Below are 21698 nucleotides of genomic sequence, written 5' to 3'. Positions count from 1 at the left end.
TCATGAAGCCACCCAAAATGTGCCATCAGGGTTGGGAGTCAGTTATATTTTCATTGCCAATACTTTTTTATTCCCTTTGTCTGTTTCCACCACTGAAATTAGTAACACTTAAATTTGCAGTATCATATGTGATAGTATTCTCATACTTTGTGAACAATAAATTAGAATGATTATTTGTTTTTTGTCCTATGACTACCAGTTGTTTATGATGACTAGATAATGTTTATGTATATAACTCATCATATAGAGACTACGGAAACACTAGTTGAATAGGAACAGCTGAAAAATTGCTGAAAATGTATTCACCATAAGGGCATGTAGATGAGTTTGTCTCCTCGTTGGAACAGATTTAAGCAAATTAAGCATTCCATCACTTGCTCACCAGTGGATCCTCTGCAGTTTATGGGTGCGGTCAGAATGAGAGTCCAAACAGCTGATAAAAACATCACAATAATTGACAAGTAATCCACACAACTCCAGTCCATCAATTAATGTCTTGTGAAGTGAAAAGTTGTGTGTTTGTAAGAAACAAATCCATCAAGACATATATATATATATATATTTTAACTAAAACTGTTGCTTTTGGCTAATATATCAGTCCTCTATCAATAATATTGCTTTCTCCAGTGAAAAAAAAAATTCTCATCTGAATCAGGAGAGAAATATGCACTGTTTACAAGTAAAAACATTCCAAAACAGTTCTACGGAAATATGTTGGTGGATTTGAGAGGACCGCAAGGGATGTTTTTTTCACTGCAGGAAGCGTTATTTTGGAATATGGCCACATTTTTTGGCCAGAATTTATGGTTTCTTACAAACACGCAGCTTCTTATTTCACAAGATGTTAATTGATGGACTGGAGTAGTGTGGATTGTGTTGTTTTTATCAGCTGTTTGAACTCATTCTGACGGCACCCATTCACTGCAGAGGATTCATTGGTGAAAAACTAACACTAAAACTGAGCATTACATTTTTATTTTTTTTATTAACAGATACAACTTTTGATTTTAATGTACTATAAAATGTTTCTACCGATAGTTCATGTATTATAGTAAACTATGTTAACAGATGGAACTATATTGTAAAATGTTACTGAGAACAAGTGTTATTTTTAACTGAAGAAATATTTCATAACTCAGAATAACTAGAAAATTTTATGATATTTTATTAATTTCCAAGTCTTTTAGAGTCCTGGAAATTACACTTTTTAATCTTTTTAAAGGAATGTGTGATCCTGAAGTGACGTCTATGGCAAAGTGAAGCCCTAAGGACAAAACTAAATAAACGATAACATTAAGGGGGCATTTACATAAAACTTTCTTTTGTGTTTATTTGACAGCAGAATTGTCTGTCTGTCTGTCTGTCTCTCTGTCTATCTATCTATCTATCTATCTATATTTGGAACAGTGATATCCAGACGCTGCAAAAGATGCAAAGCACAACGGTCAAAGATGTCCATTAAGTTTATGTTTACAATGGAAAAAAAAGCACAAAACGATAACAAAAAGGAATTCTGTCTGAACCTAATTGTGAAATGTACAAATTGTTATCTTTAACCCTCTAAGTGCAGTGATACTGATTTAATATCTAATATAAAACAGTAAAATTGAAATACAAAGGAGACACAGAATGAACTTTTTACACTTTCAAAAATAGTTATTCCCAGTTTCCAGCCTTTCTGAAAACAATTTGCCGCGTCTTAACATGTTATGAATTCTGCATATCTAAATCATACAACAAACGAAAGAAACACAATATACAGACATATTGTACACATCAGTAATGAAGAAGAATAAAGTTCAACAGACCCCTTTTTTTCCAAAGTTTCAAAAAATACAAACAGCAACAGAGCTCTAAAAACCAGAAAGAAAGTGAAATGACCCTCGGTGGCTAGCGGTTGATCATGGATTGTGTGAACGCGCAGCAGTGGAGGCCTGTCATCTCTATCGGTACACAGCACATCTGTTCAATGACTTGCAGCCCAATTGCATCAAAGACGACGCAGGATTTGACCGCCGCCTGGTCAGTGTTGATTCCAGCAGAATGATGAAATATTCTAGCAATGTTTTTGTCAGAATAACAAAGACAAGCTTCATCTACAGGGGATTAACCTATCAAAGTACAGGAAGTTAATATTCATGGATGCTCTGTGTTCTCTGAAAGAATGATACAACAGCTACATTTCACAAGCTGAAATTTGAGAGAATGTGAATTATAATTCAATGGTAAAGTGAATATTACAGCAGGGCATGAATAAATTCTATTGTTCTAGCGTACACAAACATTCAAGCATTAAAAAAAAAAAGCCTGTCGTTGGGCTAAGCATATTTATAATGTCAAATAGAGATTCTTTTTTTTTTTAGTTCAAGTGCATTCAAATATACGAACGACAAATGTGTTTGTTTTTGAATTTGGCCAAACATTGATTGAATGCAGTACTAGCAATCTTTTTTTCTTTGTTTTTTTTAAACAATCACAAATAACACTTTTTATTTGTTTGAGGGGAAGAGATGATGACTAGAAATGTTCTCCTTATACAATTGCTCCTACTGCTGGACAAACGTGGAAGCTGCATGTGCCAAGCAATGTGATGATCATATTTAATAAAACTGCACTGACTGACGAAACTGTGCTAAATAACATAATATCTGCAATGCTATTTGCCTGAAATTGCAGACATAAGCACTATAAGCCGAATCGGGCTGGTGTTCGTTTTGGTGTCATGGGCGTTTCCTCTCTCCTTCCTGGGGTTAAGATCTTTATCGACCTGTTTGGAAATGATGAAAAGACATGTTAATGTCATGATGTTAATTTAAAGAGAAAGCAAATGTAATGTGCCATGCATCAGAAGTTGTGAGATTTGCTCTAAGGTTAAATGACAGGAACTTCGAGCAGAGAGAAAAGGACAGTTTGTCTTTGTGGGGACCTGCGGGACGTGGGTCTGATGCAGCTGACAGGGCGATCTATCATCTTTAATTACAGCGGTGCACAGCGCTCCCCTCCTCACACCGCCAGCAATTACATCCATCAGGCCATGACCCTCCAGCTCCTCCACCACAGACTCAGCTCACACCTCCGTCACTTCACTTTCTGCTGCCTGCCATCCGAACGTTTAGCTAGTTTAATACTTTTTTTTTTTTTCTAACAAACATTCCAATTAACTAGATTATTACATTTTATGAGGAGTTGCAGAACTCTCTGGAATGGTGATATGGTGTTTTAAGTCTTTGCAGAGGTTCACTTTTTGTGTGTGTGTTTTTTCAGCATGTTGCTACATGTATTAAAGGAATAGTTCACCCAAAAATTTCTGAACATTTATACATGCGTAGGCCATTAAATGTAGAGGAGTTTGTTTTCTTATCTTCACAGATTTGGAGAAATTAAGCGTTACGTCACTTGTTCACCAATGGATCCTCTGCAATGAATGGGTGCCGTCAGAATGAGAGTCTAAGCAGCTGATAAAAACATCACAATAATGCACAAGTGAACCACATGACACCAATCCAATGTCTTGAAGCAAAAAAAAAAAAAAAAACGCATGTTTGTAATTAACAAATCTATCATTAAGGATTCATTAAGAAGACAGACTTTATTAGCAGAGATAATGAAGCCGGGGAACTCAGCAGAGAATCTGACCAATCTGTCTTTTGAACAATACATTTCATTCAGGCCACTATTGCATACAAAATCTAAACACACACATCATAACACATTAACAAAATAATCACGTTTTCTCTTAATGGCAGCTCATCATATTTAAGCACACACAGTTGAATACACGACTATAATAGTTGAATAACTTATGGTTTGAAGTCTTGATGACTTGTTTATTACACACGCGGCACCCATTCACTGGTGAGCAAGTGATGTAATGCTACATTTCTTGTTTAGGATGGCCTGGGGGGTGAGTACATTTTTAGCTAATTTTAATTTTTGGGTGAACTATTCCTTTAAACTTTGACAAATCTCTTGTCCTTCATTGTTTGTCTGTGCTACAGACATGAATGATTCCTCAAATTGTGTGGCTTGAGGCAAAGTGTGAACTTAAAGGGATACTCCACCCCAAAATTTAAATTTTGTCATTAATCACTTACCCCCATGTCATTCCAAACCTGTAAAAGCTTCGTTCATCTTCGGAACACAATTTAAGATATTTTGGATGAAAACCGGGAGGCTTGTGACTGTCCCTTTAACTGCCAAGTAAAATACACTGTCAAGATCCAGAAAAGTATGAAAAGCATCATCAGAATAGTCCATCTGTCATCAGTGGTTCAACTGTAATGTTTTGAAGCGACAACAATACTTTTTGTACACGAATAAAACAAAAATAACGAATTTATTAAAAAATTTGTCTCCTCTGTGTCACTCCACATCAGCGTAGCACCATTTTGGAGAATCTGAGCAGTATGGTGGCAGCGTACACTCTTCTGTGTCAGCAGCGCTGCACTGATGCACCGTTTTCTTTCAAATCAAAGTGTAAATATATGTAGAAAACGTATCTTTGTGGCGCGGCTGACACAGAAGAGTGTACACTGCCAGCCACCACGGAAAAGCAGCTCAGCAGAATGCTAAAACATGCTGTGTGTGAATGAATGAACACATTTTCAAAAATATGGTATTCTAATTTTTTTTAAGGCCTTTACAAAAACAATATTTCAAAAAATCTAAACATGTTTTATATCTAAACACCAGCAAAACTCCTAAGCAACCACACAGCAACGCCCTGGCAACCAAGCACGACTTCCTAGCGCTTTATGCCAGTGATTTTCAAAGCATTTTCTTCAGAAGAAATGTCAGATGCCCTCTAAGTGACCTGTGGGTCCTGCAGGATTCAGGTCAGGTGAGATGAGCTGTGATCTCATCTTAGATCAGCCAGCGTCTTCCTATCAGCTTATTTAAAACCCCACAAAGGCATCAGAACCCAAGAGGGAGGCCGGCACCTTAATTATCCATCTCCCCATCATGCAAATCAAAAGTCTAATCTCCACTTTTAATGTGATTACTGTCAGGACGTCCATCATGCTGACAGTCAGCCGAAGGCTTTGATTCAGAGATAAAAGTCCTGATTAATTAATCAAGTGTTATTTTACAGGACACATTTCTCACTTTTATGGAGCAGACAGGTGTGTGTAAAATTAATTTCCCGGATTAGTCTGAAAATTAGCGTCTGTCCCTTTTCTCCCGGTCTGTGGCGGCACGATTTAAATTGCTACAGTAATGGGGGTCAGCCAGGAGTCAATATTATTTCTTTTTCTCTCCTGTGGAGATGGGAGGTGAGAAAAGCTCATCATGGGGAAGACAAGGAGACGTTAGGCGAGGAAAGAGATGAGGAAGATGGAGGCAGGGGAGGGTGTGAAGGGGATAATAGTCTTCTCAAAAATTGCGACATTAGTATTTCGGCACGGCAGGCATTTGATGGCTTCCTTCTAAATAGGAGGATTCAGATTTGGTGAGAGTGCGAGCAGAAAGTGATTCTAAACCCTGAGTGACAGCAGTGTTTGTGAGGAAGATGGCTGAAGTACCTGACGCTGCCCAGATTGCTCTTCCTCTCCTGCTCCTCTTTGCGTGCACGGATCTGTTCTTGTGCAAGAGACATCTCCTCCTCCATGCTGGTGATCTCCTCCTTGGCTCTCCTTCGGTTCTCCTGAAAGAGGGACCAAAAGTGTGTGAGACGAGATGGAGACAAATATGTATCATAAGTGTTGGTTGTGAAATTCAGGAGGGACGCTGCTCACCTGTCTGCTCTTTCCTGCATGTTTGATACTGTAGAACATGGGTCCCAGCTCAGCCAGCCACTCGCCGTCCACAGCCGTCACACACTGCATGTACTCCTGAAACACAAACACACATACGTGTCAACAAATCACTCTTCACTAGCATTTGGAGATGGGATTATCAAACTATATTAAATAATATGTTGTTGAAAGTATAAAATGTGTCAAAATCATGAATATCTTTACTGTGTTAACTAACCGTTATAGCAAACCATGATTCATTCTAACGTGTGTTACTTCACATTCAAGAGCTGAGGAGGAAGAAGTACCTTTGTGGTCATGACCAGCTCATGGTAGATGATGTAGTCGGGGGTGTAGCCCATCCCGAACAAAGCACTGGTGGGGTGCAGATGGCAGGGCATCCCAGTTCTCACGTTCACATACTCCCCTATTCCCTAAACAAACAAATACAGGTCATGAAGAGGCTTCACATGCTGCTTGCTGAAACTGAATCCACTGCCAAATGTGCTAAGTAGTTGTGTACCTTTAATTTAGCAGCCTGGTGAAAGTACGCAGCACAGATGCACTTCCTGATCACATCCCAGTCTGAGCCGCAGGAGACCAGGTTCATTTTCTGCTGCACCATGATGTCTTTGAGCTGAGATCGCACCTCACGCACCTGTGACACACCACACACTGTTATTCAGGATAAACTCAATCAAATAAAAGAGGAAGGACACTTATTTTTGCACTAAAATTACACACCTCAGCTTTCAGAGAATGTGTGTAGTTAAACTACACACATACAGGGTCTCTGCAGGTTTTATGAAGTTACATTTAAGACAATTTTAAGACCAAGTAAAGAAAAATTAAGAAACACAATGTTGCATTAGCAACACTTCACATTTTTAAAATACAACGAATCTCCATTACTTTTTAAAACATTTTACGTTTATAAAAAATACCTTTGCTCTCAACCACTAGAATATGGAAATATCTTTAATTGTACCTTACAACCACACGCCAAAAAAAAAAAAAAAAAAGCCCAACTAACTTAAGAAGCAAAATGACATAAGATTAGAAATCTTGTTTGTGTGAAATTGATCAAAATGAAGTGAGTTTATGATTTAAAAAGAGCAAAGATCTGCCAATAGGCTTATAAAAAGTTTTCATTCCCAATTTATATTTGTTCTAGTTTTAAAGAAACTCCCTTAATTTTGTTCACTTCTCAGAAACTTGATGTTTAGAAATTTGTATTGGAAAACAAGACAAAAATACTGAAGATCATTTTTAGCAACACATGCAACATTTTATGTCACTACTTCATGAATTCAAGACTTTCTGCTCTGATTAATTTCTTTTAATTTGTTTTGTATTAATTTGTGAAAGGACAAATTAAGACTTTTTAAGGCCTTTTTAAAGTTTAGCAGAAATCCTGTATTTAGATGGTCAGGAATATTTAAAAAGCTAATAATTAACATCCTACGTCTCAATATATTTCCTTAGCAGGGATGGTATCATTAACTAAAACTAATCCTCTTAAAACAGTTTTGTTAACTGAAATAAAGCTGAATTAAAATACAATATAAATATTAGATGAAAAAAGTCAAGTAAATGAAAATGTTGCCTCGGCAACTAACTGGAGTAAGTTGAGGAAATAAAACAAAAACAATGATGTTGTCCCTGTAATAAATTAATTTGATTATAACACTTCAAGTGAACGTACCTTTCGCATGGCTTTGGTGTGGATGAAGTGATCGTTACACCAGATGCTGGAGTAATTGTTGTTCTTCCACTGCAGGTAAACGTTGAGGTAGGTCAGGTGATCACTCTCAGGCACCGAGAACTTCTCTCTCACCTGGTCACTCTCCTCCTCTCGACCCTAGACGAGTAACAGCAGCTTTGAACGCTTAGAAAACATCAGCACCCACATGTACAGCACTTTTACAGGTCAACGGGTTCTAGTAATGAGACTGTTGATGCTTTCTGGTGTGTGGGGTACAAGGGAAACATACTTCACCAATGTATACTCGGTACCTTTGGTCTGTAGAAGATGGACGGCACAGACAACATGGAGACGATGATGAGAATGTCTGCACTGCAGCCCATGTCACATGACACGATCAGCATTTTAGACAGAGCCGGATCCAGAGGAAACTCCACCATGAGCCGCCCGGTGGGCGTCAGAGAGCCTGAGACAGAGACCAGAAGAAACCTTCCTCAAATACATGCTAAAGGGATTAGAAAGCTCCTCTTTCAAAAGTGCTGATGGTAGGAAAATGATTCCACTTTGAGATTCTGATCAAACTTTTTCAGAAGCTCTGATTTCAAAGATTACATGACAGACTAAGAAGATTAGTGAGAGAGCGCCGTGAAAAGCAGAGCAGATATTTGGGCAGGTAAGCCTTAATCAGAAATAATCTGCTGTTAACACGAGACGAGAGCTTGAGGGAAAAGTGCTCCACATAGTCAAACCCCGAGAGATACGCAGGAAATGAGATTGAGATCCCTCTCTGGTCACACAGACGGTTTTACTTCAGTTGCTACAGCTGAACATTAAGTAAGACCTTAATACTTCACTGCAGCGCTTAACAAGCTTCAATCTACTCAACTAGAAGATACACTTGAGTGTAACTCAAAGAACTCAAGAGTAAAATAAAAATAATGTCACTACCATCAGGTATCTTTATACACTGATATATACAAATACTGTCTAGTGAATATCAGAATCAGTGTTAGTTACTGTTATTTTGTCCATTGGGAACTGATTGGATCATAGAAAGTGGGCATTGCAAAACTCATGTGACAGGTTGATGGAAGCACTGAAACGTGTCTGACCATTACTGTTAATGCTTTTGATTAAAGATCGCATGCATGGATGAAATACACCAATATTCCATAAAAACTAAGAATTAACCATTTGGATTTTCTGGTTGACTTGAGAGATTCTATTTCACTTTAAATAACACCCAAAATAAAATAAAAAAAAATCTAAATGATTTTTCTAATTAAGATTTAAATGGTTTTACGCTGATTCTCTTTCCCAGGGCAGTGTCTGAGGCTGGTGGTCTCACCTGTGTTATCAAGCGCTCCCAGGATCCACAGCTGGTACATGGAGTTCAGCATGTTATCTTCAGGAGGCGGGTCCATGAAGTGGAAGAGCAGGAGATCTTGAACTCCCAGGGACTTGAGCAGCAGCACAACATTGGCCAGGTTAGTGCGCTGGATCTCTGGGATAGTGGTGGTGAGCATTTCATTCTTGAAGGCACTCTGAGTGTATAACCTGAAGTGAACCAACACAAAGGTAAAAAATTACATGTCCAAGCCAGACATGATGTGATACAGTGGTGAATATTACAGTTTTTACTGTTTTGGTTGAGCATAAGAGACTTCTAACCTTAACATTCAAAAATCTTTATTATTCCAAAAAAACAAATAAATATTAATTTCATGTGTAGCAACTAACAAACAAAGTACTAAAATGACTAAAATGAAGATAAAAATAAATACAATCTATATAGAAATAAAAAATAAAATATGACAAAAGACAATTTAAATGAAAACAAAAACTGAAAATCTAAAACTAAAAGCAAATTCAAAATAGGGCTATCAAATTGATTAATCGTGATTAAATCACATCCAAAATAAAAGTTTGTTTACATAATGTGTGTGTATTCTGTGTATATTTATATGTATATATAAATGCAAACGCATACATGTATACGTGTGTGTGTGTGTATATTATATATATATATAAAAATATAACTCATTTATAAATATGAATATATACACATGTAAACAAACGTTTATTTTGGATGTGCTTAATGGGGATTAATTGTTTTGACAGCACTCATTTAAAATATTCATGAATACTACAATGGCATATTAATAATACTGAAATTAACTAATATTTTTATATTTTTGGCCATTTGATGAAGGATCACTTTCACAATCAGGTCAGGAATGGTTTCTCAAATTATACATTTTTTAAGAAAGTAATGGAATAAAATAAAGACAAGTGGAAGAGATGTCTAGGAAGGAGACCGATTGAGCATATTTAATGCAAAAGGTCCAAATGAAGACTTGAGAAGTTAATCAAACTAATGAATGTAGCACACCACTAAAACGCTTTCTTCTTCCCACCTTTGGAAGATCTAGATGAAAGCCCATAACAATGAGCAATTTTACCTCCGAGCATCTTTAAACATCACATCTCTCCTCAACACTCCATACAGAAAGATCTGAGAGAACAGCAGTTCTGCAGCTATTCAACTAAATGGATAATCCCTCAGAAGATGGCATGAAGAATGAACTCTGGGAAGCTCTGTAGTACAACATATGCATCTATGCATAGCAGTCTAGTGCTTGTGAAGATGCCGCAATCGCAGCTTTTGAGTTATGGATTCAACACGCGTGTCACACACATACATACGGTTTCTTGGCATTACAAAGCATCTGGCTGAACAGAATTGATTCTTGATGCACAGATGTTTGGTAAAGGATATATGTAACTAATCTGTCATGGACCACACACTTTCACGAGCAGCCAGAGACACTCACAGGGAGGCAAAACAATCCCCTGTGTGAGTTTCCTTTGTGTGACTTCAAAACAGCGAGACAGCGTGTCGCCGCGTCTCCGAGTCTGTGCAGGTTTGAAAAAGGTCACGGTCAAAAAGCCCAAAGGAGCCTTTGTCTCACATTCTCAGAGGTGTAAACAAAAATTAAACTGCGTGAAATCCTCTCAAGATTATCGTCCCGTCCCCCTCCTGCCGTCGCCCTGCCTCTCTGATAGATATTTCAGAAAAGAGGGACTGGTGATCTGACGAAAGCTCATGAACACACTGTTCATCTGCCCATATCAGCTAAATCACTTCTTTTACACAGCATCATTCCACGGACATTAAATTCTGACTTAGACCCACTATAAACTTTGTTTGCTGCTTTGCTCAAGAACAATCAGCAGGCTTTCCTGATCTGTTCTTACCTGAAACACTGTCCCGGGCCTGTTCTGCCTGCTCTGCCAGCCCGCTGGTTTGCATTGGCTTGACTGATGGGGTAAATCTGCAGCGCATCCATGCCAATACGGGGATTGAACACCTAAACAACACAAAGTGATAATACTGTTAGTATCAGGTGTGCCATTCCCCCATTAAAGAAAGCAGTTTCATTTGGTTTTACCTTCAGTTTGCAGTAACCAGCATCCACCACAAACATGATGCCGTCCACAGTCAGAGACGTCTCAGCGATGTTTGTAGCAACAATACACTTCCTCACTCCATCAGGAGCCTGTCGAAAACACACAAGTTCAGTTCACAAACCTCTAATGCATTTTGTCTCATGACCAGGATCTTAAGACTATCCAACAGTAACAGAGGTTTACCTTCTGGAAGATCTTGGCCTGCAGGTCAGAGGGCAGCTGGGAGTAGATGGGCAGCACTGCCAGAGACGGAGCGTTCTCTAGATCCTCCAGTCGCTCCACAATCTGATCTGACGTCACCTGCAGCAGCACAAACATCACTTGTGATCACAAACTTATCTATCTATCTATCTATCTCTCTATCTATCCATATCTATACACTAACACACACACACACACACACACACACACGTATATATATATGAATGAAAAGAAAATTAAAACTTTCATTCAGCAAGAATGCATCAAACTGATCAAAGGTGACAGTAAATGCATTTATAAAGTGAATTTCTATTTCAAACAAATTATTTTCTTTTGAACATTCTATTAATCAAAAAATCCTGAAAAAGATGTCTCATGAAAACTTAAAGCAGCAAAAACTAAACATTGATAATAAGAAATGTTTCTTTAGCACCAAATCAGCATATCAGAATGATTTCTGCAGGATCATGTGACACTGAAGACTGAGGTAAAGATGCTGAAAATTCAGCTTTTCATCACAGGAATAAATTTAGTTAATATATAATATTACATTAAATTGTAATAATTAACAACATTTCTGTTTTACAGTATTTTTGTTGAATAAAAACAATCTTGGTGAGCATGAGAGTCCCTTCAAAAACATAAAAAATCTTGCCGACCCCAAACCTAACCTGTCAACCTAAACTAACAAGTTCTGTCATTACCAGTAGAGCTCAATGGAACCTGCAACCATAGTTAGTGAACAATTTGGGAAATGCACCCCTGAACGGTACTGTATTATTAATAGTGTATATAAATTGTAATTCCACTCATAACATCATTTGCATGACTAAAGAATCTCCTCACCTCAATGTCCTCCTGACCAGGCATGAAGATGAGGATGTCACCCACCATCCCGCTGAGATGAATCTGTAAAGCCTGTTTCACAGCCGCCTCCACATAGTCCTCCTGAGGAACCTGAATCACACCAACACTCAGCGTCAGTACAGCATCTCAACCAGCTTCAGTTTAACTAAAGACGCTATTAACACCCCACCTTGCTGAACAAGATATCCACTGGGAACGTCCTGCCAGGAATGTGGAAAATAGGTACATTGCCAAAGAATGCTGCAAATTTGTCAGAGTCCATGGTGGCAGATGTGACAATGAGCTTCAAGTCCGAGCGTCTAGACACCACCTAAGTAATCAGAAAGTCAGGATGATAAAATGACTCATCAGGGAGAAGATATCTTATCTTTCATCATACTCTTTAACTATCCATATAAGCAACAATCAAATTAGTGCATGAAAACCAATAAAAATTAACTATGATGAGAACAGTTTGCCATTCAATCCTATAAAGTCATGTGAAGCCAGAGACCACGCTCACCTCTCGGAGCAGCCCGAAGAGCACGTCAGTGTTGAGGGAGCGCTCATGGGCCTCATCCATGATTACCGCGCTATAGTGGTCCAAATCTGACTCCCGCAGAGATTCCCTCAGAAGAATCCCATCCGTCATGTATTTTATTACAGTCTTCTCTGACGTACAGTCTTCAAAACGGATGGCATAACCAACCTGATGAAAACATTAAAGCAATAAAACCCTTAAGCCATGGGAAAATCATGGTTAAATAAAATGCTGTTTTATATTTTAATATATTTTAAAAACCTCATGATCCTACAGTGTCACATGATCCTTCAGCAATCAACATATACATATTATATACATAGTATATTTTACAATTTATATATAAAATTCTAAAATTTCACAATTTAAATATATTATATTACAATTATATATATATATATATATACTCTTCTTTGGTTTACAGGCCATTTATGGATGCCAGTCAGAATCTAGAAATCAACAATGCCATTAATATATTAACATTTAATAGCAACTCCTTTCTATACAGTTTATTTATATTTACATCAGTGTTATTTTATTTTTATTTTTTATGTGTCTACATAGTTTCTATTAATTGTAGTTTTATTTTTAGTTACTTTAGTACTTAAACTAAAAGAAAATCTTGACAATTCTTTTTTATATAACAGATAAATAGCAGATTTTGTTATGGTTTTAGTTCATGATAATAACCCTGATTTACATTCCACTGCATCATCCTCTCAGTATTGCCTTCTGGGTAAAATAACATGCACATTCACCTCAAATCCACCAGGTGGTAGTATGTCTCCATAACATCAATATATTCTGTCAAATAAATGTAGAGAAAATTGGTTCAGGTACATAATGGGCACCAACCTCTTCTCCCAGGTTACTGTTCATTTCTTCGCTGACTCTCTTGGCCACGCTCATAGCTGCCACTCTGCGGGGCTGTGTGCAGCCCACCATGCCATAGCTGGTGTAACCATCCTCATGAAGATACTGCGTGAGCTGAGTCGTCTTACCGCTGCCCGTTTCCCCCACCACAATCACAATATTGTTATCCCTGCCAGAGAAGACACAAAACACAGAGAACATCAGCATACCAGGTGAGCAGACACGTGAGCTCACAAATTAAGTGGCAGAGTTTGTATTTATTGAAGCATATGGGAGTGTCATCAGGACCTGATGATGTTGAGAAGCTGCTGGCGAACAGCAAAGATGGGCAGATACTGCCTCTGCTCTAACAGAGTCTTCTTCTTAGCAAACTCACTGCTCGCTTGATTCTTCTCCTTCATGTGATCAGCAAACTTCTGCTCCGCTCTGAAAACACGAAAGATAAGAAAGAGGCCCATGAAGAATCTACAGAGAATATTTTTCAATTTAAGAGCTGATTTTGTAGGAAAGAACTGCAGCTTTCTGTGGGATGAATTTAAACATGCTAAAATATGCCAAGCGGAGCTGGGAAAACTACATGCTTGATATCAAATATATAAAATATACCTACACTACCACGTAAAAGATTTTTCATGTTTTTGAAAGAAGTCTCCTAAAGTATAAGCTACAAAAAATGTAATTGATCAGTAAAAACTGTGATTTTGTGAAACAGTGTTACAATTTCAATACAGTTTTCTACTGTAATATAGTTTAAAAAGTCATTTATTCTTGTGAATTCAGCATCATTAATGCAGTCTTCAGTGTCACATGATCCTTCAGAAATCAGTCTAATTTGCTGATTTTGCTGATTAAGAAACATTTCTAATTATTATCAATGTTGAAAACAGTTGTGCTGCTAAATATTTTTGTGGAAATCATGATATATTTTATTTTTTAGGATTCTTTGATGAATTGAGCGTTCAAATGAACAGCATTTATTTGAAATAGAAATGTTTTGCAACATTATAAATGTCTTTACTGTCCTTTTTGATCGATTTACTGCATCCTTGCTAAATAAAAGCATTCATTTCTTTCACAGAATTATCTTACTGACCCCAAACACTTTGCCATGCATCATGTAGCTCATGACCAAGTGTCTACAAGAGGGAATGAATCTAAACGTTTGTCCCATAAGAGACATACTGTGAAATAATTTTGTATCATTTTGTAACATTTAAAAATGATTTGAAATGAGTGACACTGTTTTAAACCTGTAATCCACATTTCCATCTTCTCCAACAGCTTTTCCATCTGATCCACCCTCCTCTGTTTTCTTGATTCCCATGATGTCTCCCAGTTTGGTGCCAGCGAGCTCCCAGTGTTTGTGTTGTGCCTGTCAGGTGAAAGAACCAAACGCAACAATTACATCTACACTACTGCGCTGAAGTAAGCGGAGCATTAATGAAACATGAAAACCAGATGTGCACCTTCTTTCTTTCTTTCTGCTCTCTGTGTCGTCGGACCAGCTGACTGCCCTTGCGGGAGATGATGGCCATGTCTGAGGTCGGATCTTTCACTGGAATGACCGGCTCAGGCTGGAGTCGCAGGACAAATGCAAAATCATCAATTAAAGACTCACAAGTTTGGTGAACTTCAAATAAACACACTCATGCTTAGAGACGTCTGTACCTGCTTCGTGAAGACTATCCTCCCGTCCAGGAAGGGTGGCACGAGGTTATGGACAAGCAGATGGACTTTGGTTGCATTGTCTTCCTCAAAGTCCTCATCCACCTCCAAACGCTGAACCACTCCACTGGTGAGCATGCGGTTGGTCTCCCAGCGTTCGTTATCCTGATGAGAAACACACATGTGAGTAAGCCTGACACGTGTTGAGGTCTTTAAGACGTGAGGTGATGTGCACCGGTACCTCATTGATTTGCCGCTTCTGCGCTGAGATGCGTTTCTGGGTCTGCTTCTGTACGATTTGCTCCCTCTTCTTCACATATTCCTCTGAACTAGATGTCAAGGGGTTGTGGAACTCATCGTAACCTTCATCCATCATGTACCAGTCTCGATCAGCTTGCTGTTTGGACACAACACAGATACCACTCACTAAAATAACAACTTGTTATGGTTTTAATAATTTGATGGGTTTATGAATGAAACAGGATATCTGTTACACATTTATTAACTTTCACAAAACATTGTTTCAAAGCAGATTTACATGATGTTATTAATGTTTATAATATCTTCATGCATTTAGCAGATTAAAGCTGGCCGATCATATAGTTCACATATTGCGACTATACAAGCAATCAAGCAGCTGAGATATGGAACATAGTATATGTGACCCCACACAAGTATGCATGTGGATAAAACATATGCACATACTTATATATCCAACTTTAAAGAGCAATAAGACAATAAACACAAAATAACAAAAAAAATAAAAAAAACAAAACTTCTGAAGAGGCACTCACCCGCTGATTATTTCATTTGAAGTTGAATAAACAGAACTTCTGAAGAGGCACTCACCCGCTGATCTTCCTCCCACTGTTCCTTATTAAGAATCCTAAGAACATAAACAGAACTTCTGAAGAGGCACTCACCCGCTGATCTTCCTCCCACTGTTCCTTCTCTTCTTCATTAGTAAATAGGATGCCGTCCTCTCTATCTTCCTTCTTATCGCCTACAAAACAAGAGTCAATATAAATACAACACTAAAGATGCTGGACATACACATACACAAAGATTTTGGTTTTTGAAAGAAGGCTGTGTTTATTTGATCTGAAATAGTCAAAAACAGTGATATTGTGAAATATCACTACAGTTAAATGAACTGTTTTCTATTTGACTACATTTTTAAATTATCAGCACCCATTACTCCAGTCTTCAGTGTCACATGATCAGAAATCATTCTAATATGCTGATCTGACGCTTAAACATTTCTTCTTATTAGTTGAAAATATTCTACTTGAGGAGTGGTAAGTGTATTATTTTTCTTTGATGAATAAAGAAAATAATAATAATATATATTTTTTAACATTATAAATGTCTTTACTGGTCACTTTAGACAATTTATCAATTGTCATCATATCGTTTTATCAACTTACTGTACCTTTGCTGAATAAAAAAAAAGTTTCAATTTCTTTAAAAAAAAAAAAAAAAAAAATTTACTGACTCCAACTATGAACAGTAGTGCATACATGATATTGTATTGTATATTTATGTATTTTCATGTTAATCATGTTCATTAATCATTTGTTTTATATGTGTTCTTGATATTTAAGATGTGAGGTATTAGGATTCTGGGTTAAAATATTGAAAAAATATCCTACAGTAAATAAAAATATAAAATACATTAGGAAAAATATTAATAACAAATGAAATAAATAGGCTAAAAAAATAAAAACAACATCTAGACTTTGGACAGTAACTCACTTCTGATTTATATTTAAATATATATATATATATAAATATATATATATATATATATATATATATATATATATTATATATATATATATATATATATATATATATATATATATATATATATATATATATATATATATATATATATATATATATATATACATATATATATCAAACAAAATTGCACATAAAAAATTACAACATTCTCCACCAAAAGAACTTGCAAGTGGTGTCTTTACCTTTTCCTCGGGACAGGCGTGGGGTGGAGCCAAGGTGTTTCCTGTCATTGGCCCACTCGTTGTACTTATATGATGGGGTTGGTAGAGGAGTTTCTGCTGGATACTGAGGTTTACTTGACCTGAACAACCAAAGTGACAACAAACCACGTCAGCACAAATACCCTTCAATCAAACGTTAATCACTGAGGCTCTGCTGAAGTGATTCACACCTGTCTCTCCTCTCACTGTCACGGACTGAGCGTTGGCTGCGCTCGGAGCGGTCGTACTCCCGGTGTGACGGGGCAGGAGACGGGCTTTCCCAGTGAGAGTGCCTTGTGCTGTTATATCCACTGTCATCTTCATCCCAGCTGGAGCGTGATGGAGTGACCAAACCTGTGTGGACATATGAAACACGCCTGACCCATGATTTCCCCAAACAGGACAAGCTGACTAACACACTTGTAACACACATGGAACAGCATTGCAAATTTTGGAACACCAATCAGATTTTAGGTTTAGCAAAGTTTGTGTGGAGTTGCTCCGAAACTCTGAAGATTCTGGGTCATAAGCTGTTCACGTAAAAACTGTCATGCTTCACTCAGGCAGCTCATATAATTATTGAAGCGCAGCACAGTCTTTCAAATTGATTATTGCACTAAACCATATTGCGATTTCATATTGATTTCAATTACTTATGCAGCCCTAGTTAGGGTGAAGCTAGGGTCGGATTTGTGGGCTTCAACAACATTCTTCTCAGCTTATTATTTCCCTCTAGTTCCCACATTAGGTTATAGTTCAGATTAGGAATGCATGCATAATGCGTAAAAAGAAATGTTCTACTTGGGTTAATCCCAGAAATCAATAACAAACTAACACAACTGACATTCAGTAGTGCTAAAACTGATCAGGGTGGTGTGTTCTGAACACATCTGGGAACGCGCGGCTGACCTTTGGATCTGTCGCGGGGTGATTCGGGCTCATCGCGGCGAGTACCGCGACTCATGCGCTCAGACGGGCCGTCCCTCTGGGAGCGCTCACTCCTCACGCTGCCATCACCGCGCTCACCGCGACTGCTGCTGGAGCCACGGCCGCGGCTGCTTTCACGTTCATCTGCACAAAGCCCATAAAACGAAGAACAGTGTCAGAAATTCTGTGGTGGGATCTCACAGGCCGAGAGCACCTGACTTACCTCGGTCTCTCCTTCTGTCTCTGTCACGATAGCGATCGTGGTCTCTGTCCCTGTCTCTGGATCGCTCTTTGTCTCTGCTCTGGTCTTCTTTGGAGGACGCATAAACCCCATGCTCGCGTCTGTCCTTCTCCCTCTGCTGATGCTTCAGCTTGAACTCCTCACTAACCCCTCCTGGGTTCGAGGGTGTTTCTGAGCCAGTGACACGGTACTTCCTGTAGAAGCATGTAACACATAAACTCACTCAAAAGACTGCATGGCATCTATTTATATGCGTAAGATGAGAGGTATTAGGAATTTTCTGGATAATAAAAATGAGAAAAGACTCTAAAATAAATTACAGTATAAAATACATAAGAAAATATGATTAAAACAATAACAAAAAGAAGAAAAAAAATATAGAGAATTTGGGAAGTAACACACTGGGTCTCATTCACTAATAATTGTGTGGATTTGTTTTTAATTCTGTTCTAATGTTAATGAACTTGGAGATTTCTGAATGAGCTGATGTTATTCATTTGCATAAAACACGGCGAAACAATCTCTATATAAGGGCTTTCAGCACAACTTTTCCTTTTCAGCCTTTCATCACATCCTCATAATTCAGTAACACTGATACACTTTTATCGTCCTTGCACACGGAGTCCAAAATTCTCGTCCGAAATGTTTGCACGTTAAAAAATAAATACCACTGTGGTAACGTGATTGACACAATGTGAGGTTGTATTTATTGTCGGATCGGGTTCAGTTTTCTGTGTTTTTCGTATCCGTAGCATTGACACAACATGAGGTCGTATTTACTTTTTAACGTGCAAAAATTTTGGACTCGGTGTGCGAGGACCTTTACAGTTTTTGTAAAAAATTCTGATTAATACTGACATTTTATTTTCATATTTTCTGTTCTTATTTTTCATACTTTTTGTTTTTTAATGTCTACATCGTTTTTGTTTTAGTTTATCCCGATGTTTATTTTAGTACTTGAACAAAACAAATATGAGAAATGTTGCCTTGGCAGCTAACTAAAATAAATATTAAAACTTGAGTTTTTTTTTTTTAAATAATTCATTTTATTTCATTTTTGTTTTGTTATCTGCATTGTTATACAGCAAAAAACCCCGCAGGTCGAGCTATAATTAATATTTTGTTACTCTTTCACTGCATGTGAAGAAATTAATTTAATTTTGGGCATAAAATCTGTGTAAAAACAACTTATGATTCACCAATAATTTTTAAATCTATGGGGAAACAACTGAAACGTGACAACAAAGTCATATTAACACGGTTATAAGATATTTTTTGTAGGTGCTGCTTCAGTTGTTCCTACATTTTTTTTCCATAAATACAGAATACATTTAAGCATGACAGTTATTGGTGAATCATGATTGTTTTTACATGGATTTCACACACAAGTTTGTGCATACACACGCTTCAGTGAATGAAACTCACCATTCTTAAAAAAAAAAAAAAAAAAAAAAAGTTGATGTCTCTGTAATGCAAACCCACCGTTCCTTTTTCCCATTCCTGCTATCGCCATCTTCTTCGTTTTCATCATCAGACCCCGAATCACTTTTCCCCTCCTCCCAGTCCTTGTAGGACGACACCTTGGATTTCTTGGGTTGGTCATCCAGGCCTTCCTTGTCCTCGCGCTCCTTGCGCTTCTGTGCGGCCAGCAGATCGAGGCCCAGGAGTGAGGCTCTTGGAGCTGGAGCTCTGAACACATGCTGCTCTGCTGAAGCGCTCTTCTTCTTCACTATCAGCCCCCCGACCTGAACATTGGGGTCACTCCCTTCCAGCCGATGCAGGGACAGATCATCCTCCATCTCTGCCGAGGTCTTGACCACAGCACTCCGCTGAGGGATTTCTGGTAAAGTATCTAAAAGAGGTTGCCAAAAGTTACTAATGTGGGCCACAAACACAGTATTTATCTAAATAAACGCATGCTGATAAAACATGACATTAATATATTTAACTTACATGTGATTTATGATAAGTAAAGCTGAAAAATGCACGTTTAGGTGTTAACTTAAAACCACATGCCAGTACAAAAGGTGATGGTTGAACGGCTGATTGCTGTAACGTTACGTGATGAGGCTCTTTATGTTTGCTAATGTAACGCACAGCAGTACTGTGGCACTCCTCACTCGTAACATAAGAGAGAAAAACACGGGTTTACCTTTCAAACGATGTCCTCAGAAGCCAGTCATAAAAGTTCCTCAACCCTGTTCTGCACAGTATGATAAAACTTATGTAATGTATATAATAACAATACTCAATAACATAGCATAGCGGTGGGTCGCCATTGCTATCCCAGCATTCACAGACTAGTGACGCAGGGTTGCCAGGTTTTTCGCAACAAAACCCGCCTAATTATACTCAAAACTAGCCCAATCGTGTTTCGAGGGGGGGTTCCCCGGTAAAAATTGCATTCTGGGGGGTAAAGTTAACGTTTTTCCCCCCAGAAAAACCAGAAAAAAATCTAAACACAATCACTTCAACCCCTTCAAACCAAAAACAAAAAAAAACAAACCGCTGCAACTGTGTTTAAGTAGCCGAATTCCGCGGGAAAACCACGGACTTGGCAACACTTTAGTGACGTCCCATCCAATTCCTGAATGAATCACTCTTGTGAACCGGTTGTTTCAAACGATTCAGTCAAGCGTTAGTCAATTATTATACGAACCGGCGAAAAAACGTGCTGATAACAGCATGTTAAACAAGTGCTGTTCGTGGACGCCTGGAAAGATTTTTGCGTGATGACTAGCGAATAGGTGAATTATCTTTTTAACCGATTCAATTGAAACTAAACGTCCGAAAGAACCGACTCACTGTGTTCAAAACTTGCAAAATTTATATAATGAGCGAGTACATCATAAATGCATGTACCAAACCGACTTTCTCTCTTATCCCAAATCACTACGGTACATTTATAATAATTGATTATTTTTGGACTATTGTAGCCTGTTCGGGTCGTCACCGCTGCGGAGTAACACATACCTGCGTGAATCGCCATAGACATATACATGGAGAAGTAGCTCCGGTTGGAATGTTCTTCCGCGGGATGCGTGCAGTTATTTGAATCTTGTTTATTTTAATAATGCGCCAAAACTCATGTTGTTCAAAGGTGTGCTTCATTTTAACAGCACAAAATTATTTTAAATTAAGCAAAATGTAATAATTTCGTTAATTCATATACAGAAATAACCAGTAACACATGCACAACTTTTAACCATCCAAAAACACTTTAGCACTAATACCTACACATTTAGTTCAAATTCATCTCCCTAATTTTATCCAGAGTCTAAAATACAATATACAAAGAATGATTACAGACTGCACAAATAAATTAGCATTTTTAAACATTTATTTAAACCTTTAACAAACTCACACTGATTCAGTAAGTCAGTCGTATTCATGATGACATAGCACAGATAAACCTAATCTGACAGATAAATTATAATGTTTAATTAAATATATGACATTTAGCGATAACAAAGGTCTTGAACTCTGA

The 21698-nt window shown here is 37.8% G+C and overlaps 1 protein-coding gene across 2 annotated transcripts; it reads right to left on the bottom strand.

Annotated features, from left to right (window-relative positions):
* Positions 1-1447: 1447 nt before the first annotated feature.
* LOC109092788 (pre-mRNA-splicing factor ATP-dependent RNA helicase PRP16-like) lies at positions 1448-20524 on the bottom strand. Of its 2 annotated transcripts, none has more exons than XM_042761100.1 (27): positions 20364-20524; positions 19694-20063; positions 18194-18405; positions 17953-18114; positions 17235-17397; positions 17026-17144; positions 15961-16040; positions 15279-15434; positions 15041-15202; positions 14839-14946; positions 14623-14744; positions 13661-13798; positions 13355-13541; positions 12482-12667; positions 12149-12289; positions 11959-12069; positions 11095-11211; positions 10893-11000; positions 10699-10811; positions 8789-8997; positions 7752-7906; positions 7441-7596; positions 6259-6393; positions 6044-6169; positions 5736-5831; positions 5523-5644; positions 1448-2767 (listed from the first exon to the last, which is right to left on the bottom strand). In XM_042761100.1, exons 2-27 carry the CDS (start codon positions 20008-20010, stop codon positions 2686-2688), a joined length of 3783 nt encoding a protein of 1260 aa, XP_042617034.1. In that variant the 5' UTR covers positions 20011-20063; positions 20364-20524; the 3' UTR covers positions 1448-2685. The 2 variants fall into 2 exon arrangements, with proteins under 2 accessions (XP_042617034.1, XP_042617035.1); XM_042761101.1 differs by lacking the exon at positions 1448-2767 and adding an exon at positions 4456-5258.
* Positions 20525-21698: the final 1174 nt, after the last annotated feature.

The sequence above is a fragment of the Cyprinus carpio genome, chromosome A7, assembly GCF_018340385.1.
Source record: "Cyprinus carpio isolate SPL01 chromosome A7, ASM1834038v1, whole genome shotgun sequence".
In the NCBI taxonomy this organism is placed as follows: domain Eukaryota; kingdom Metazoa; phylum Chordata; class Actinopteri; order Cypriniformes; family Cyprinidae; genus Cyprinus; species Cyprinus carpio.
The sequence above is the reverse complement of the archived record's forward strand: the minus strand, read 5'-3'. Positions and strand labels throughout refer to the sequence as shown.

Coding starts and splice junctions, on each gene's coding strand:
- LOC109092788 (XM_042761100.1), bottom strand. CDS start 20,010: ATGGAGGATGATCTGTCCCTGCATCGGCTGGAAGGGAGTGACCCCAAT. Junction 12,668..13,354: donor ACAGTAACCTGGGAGAAGAG/GTTGGTGCCCAT, acceptor TGTTTTCATCAG/GTTGGTTATGCCATCCGTTT. Junction 8,998..10,698: donor GGCCCGGGACAGTGTTTCAG/GTAAGAACAGAT, acceptor GGTTCACTTCAG/GTTATACACTCAGAGTGCCT.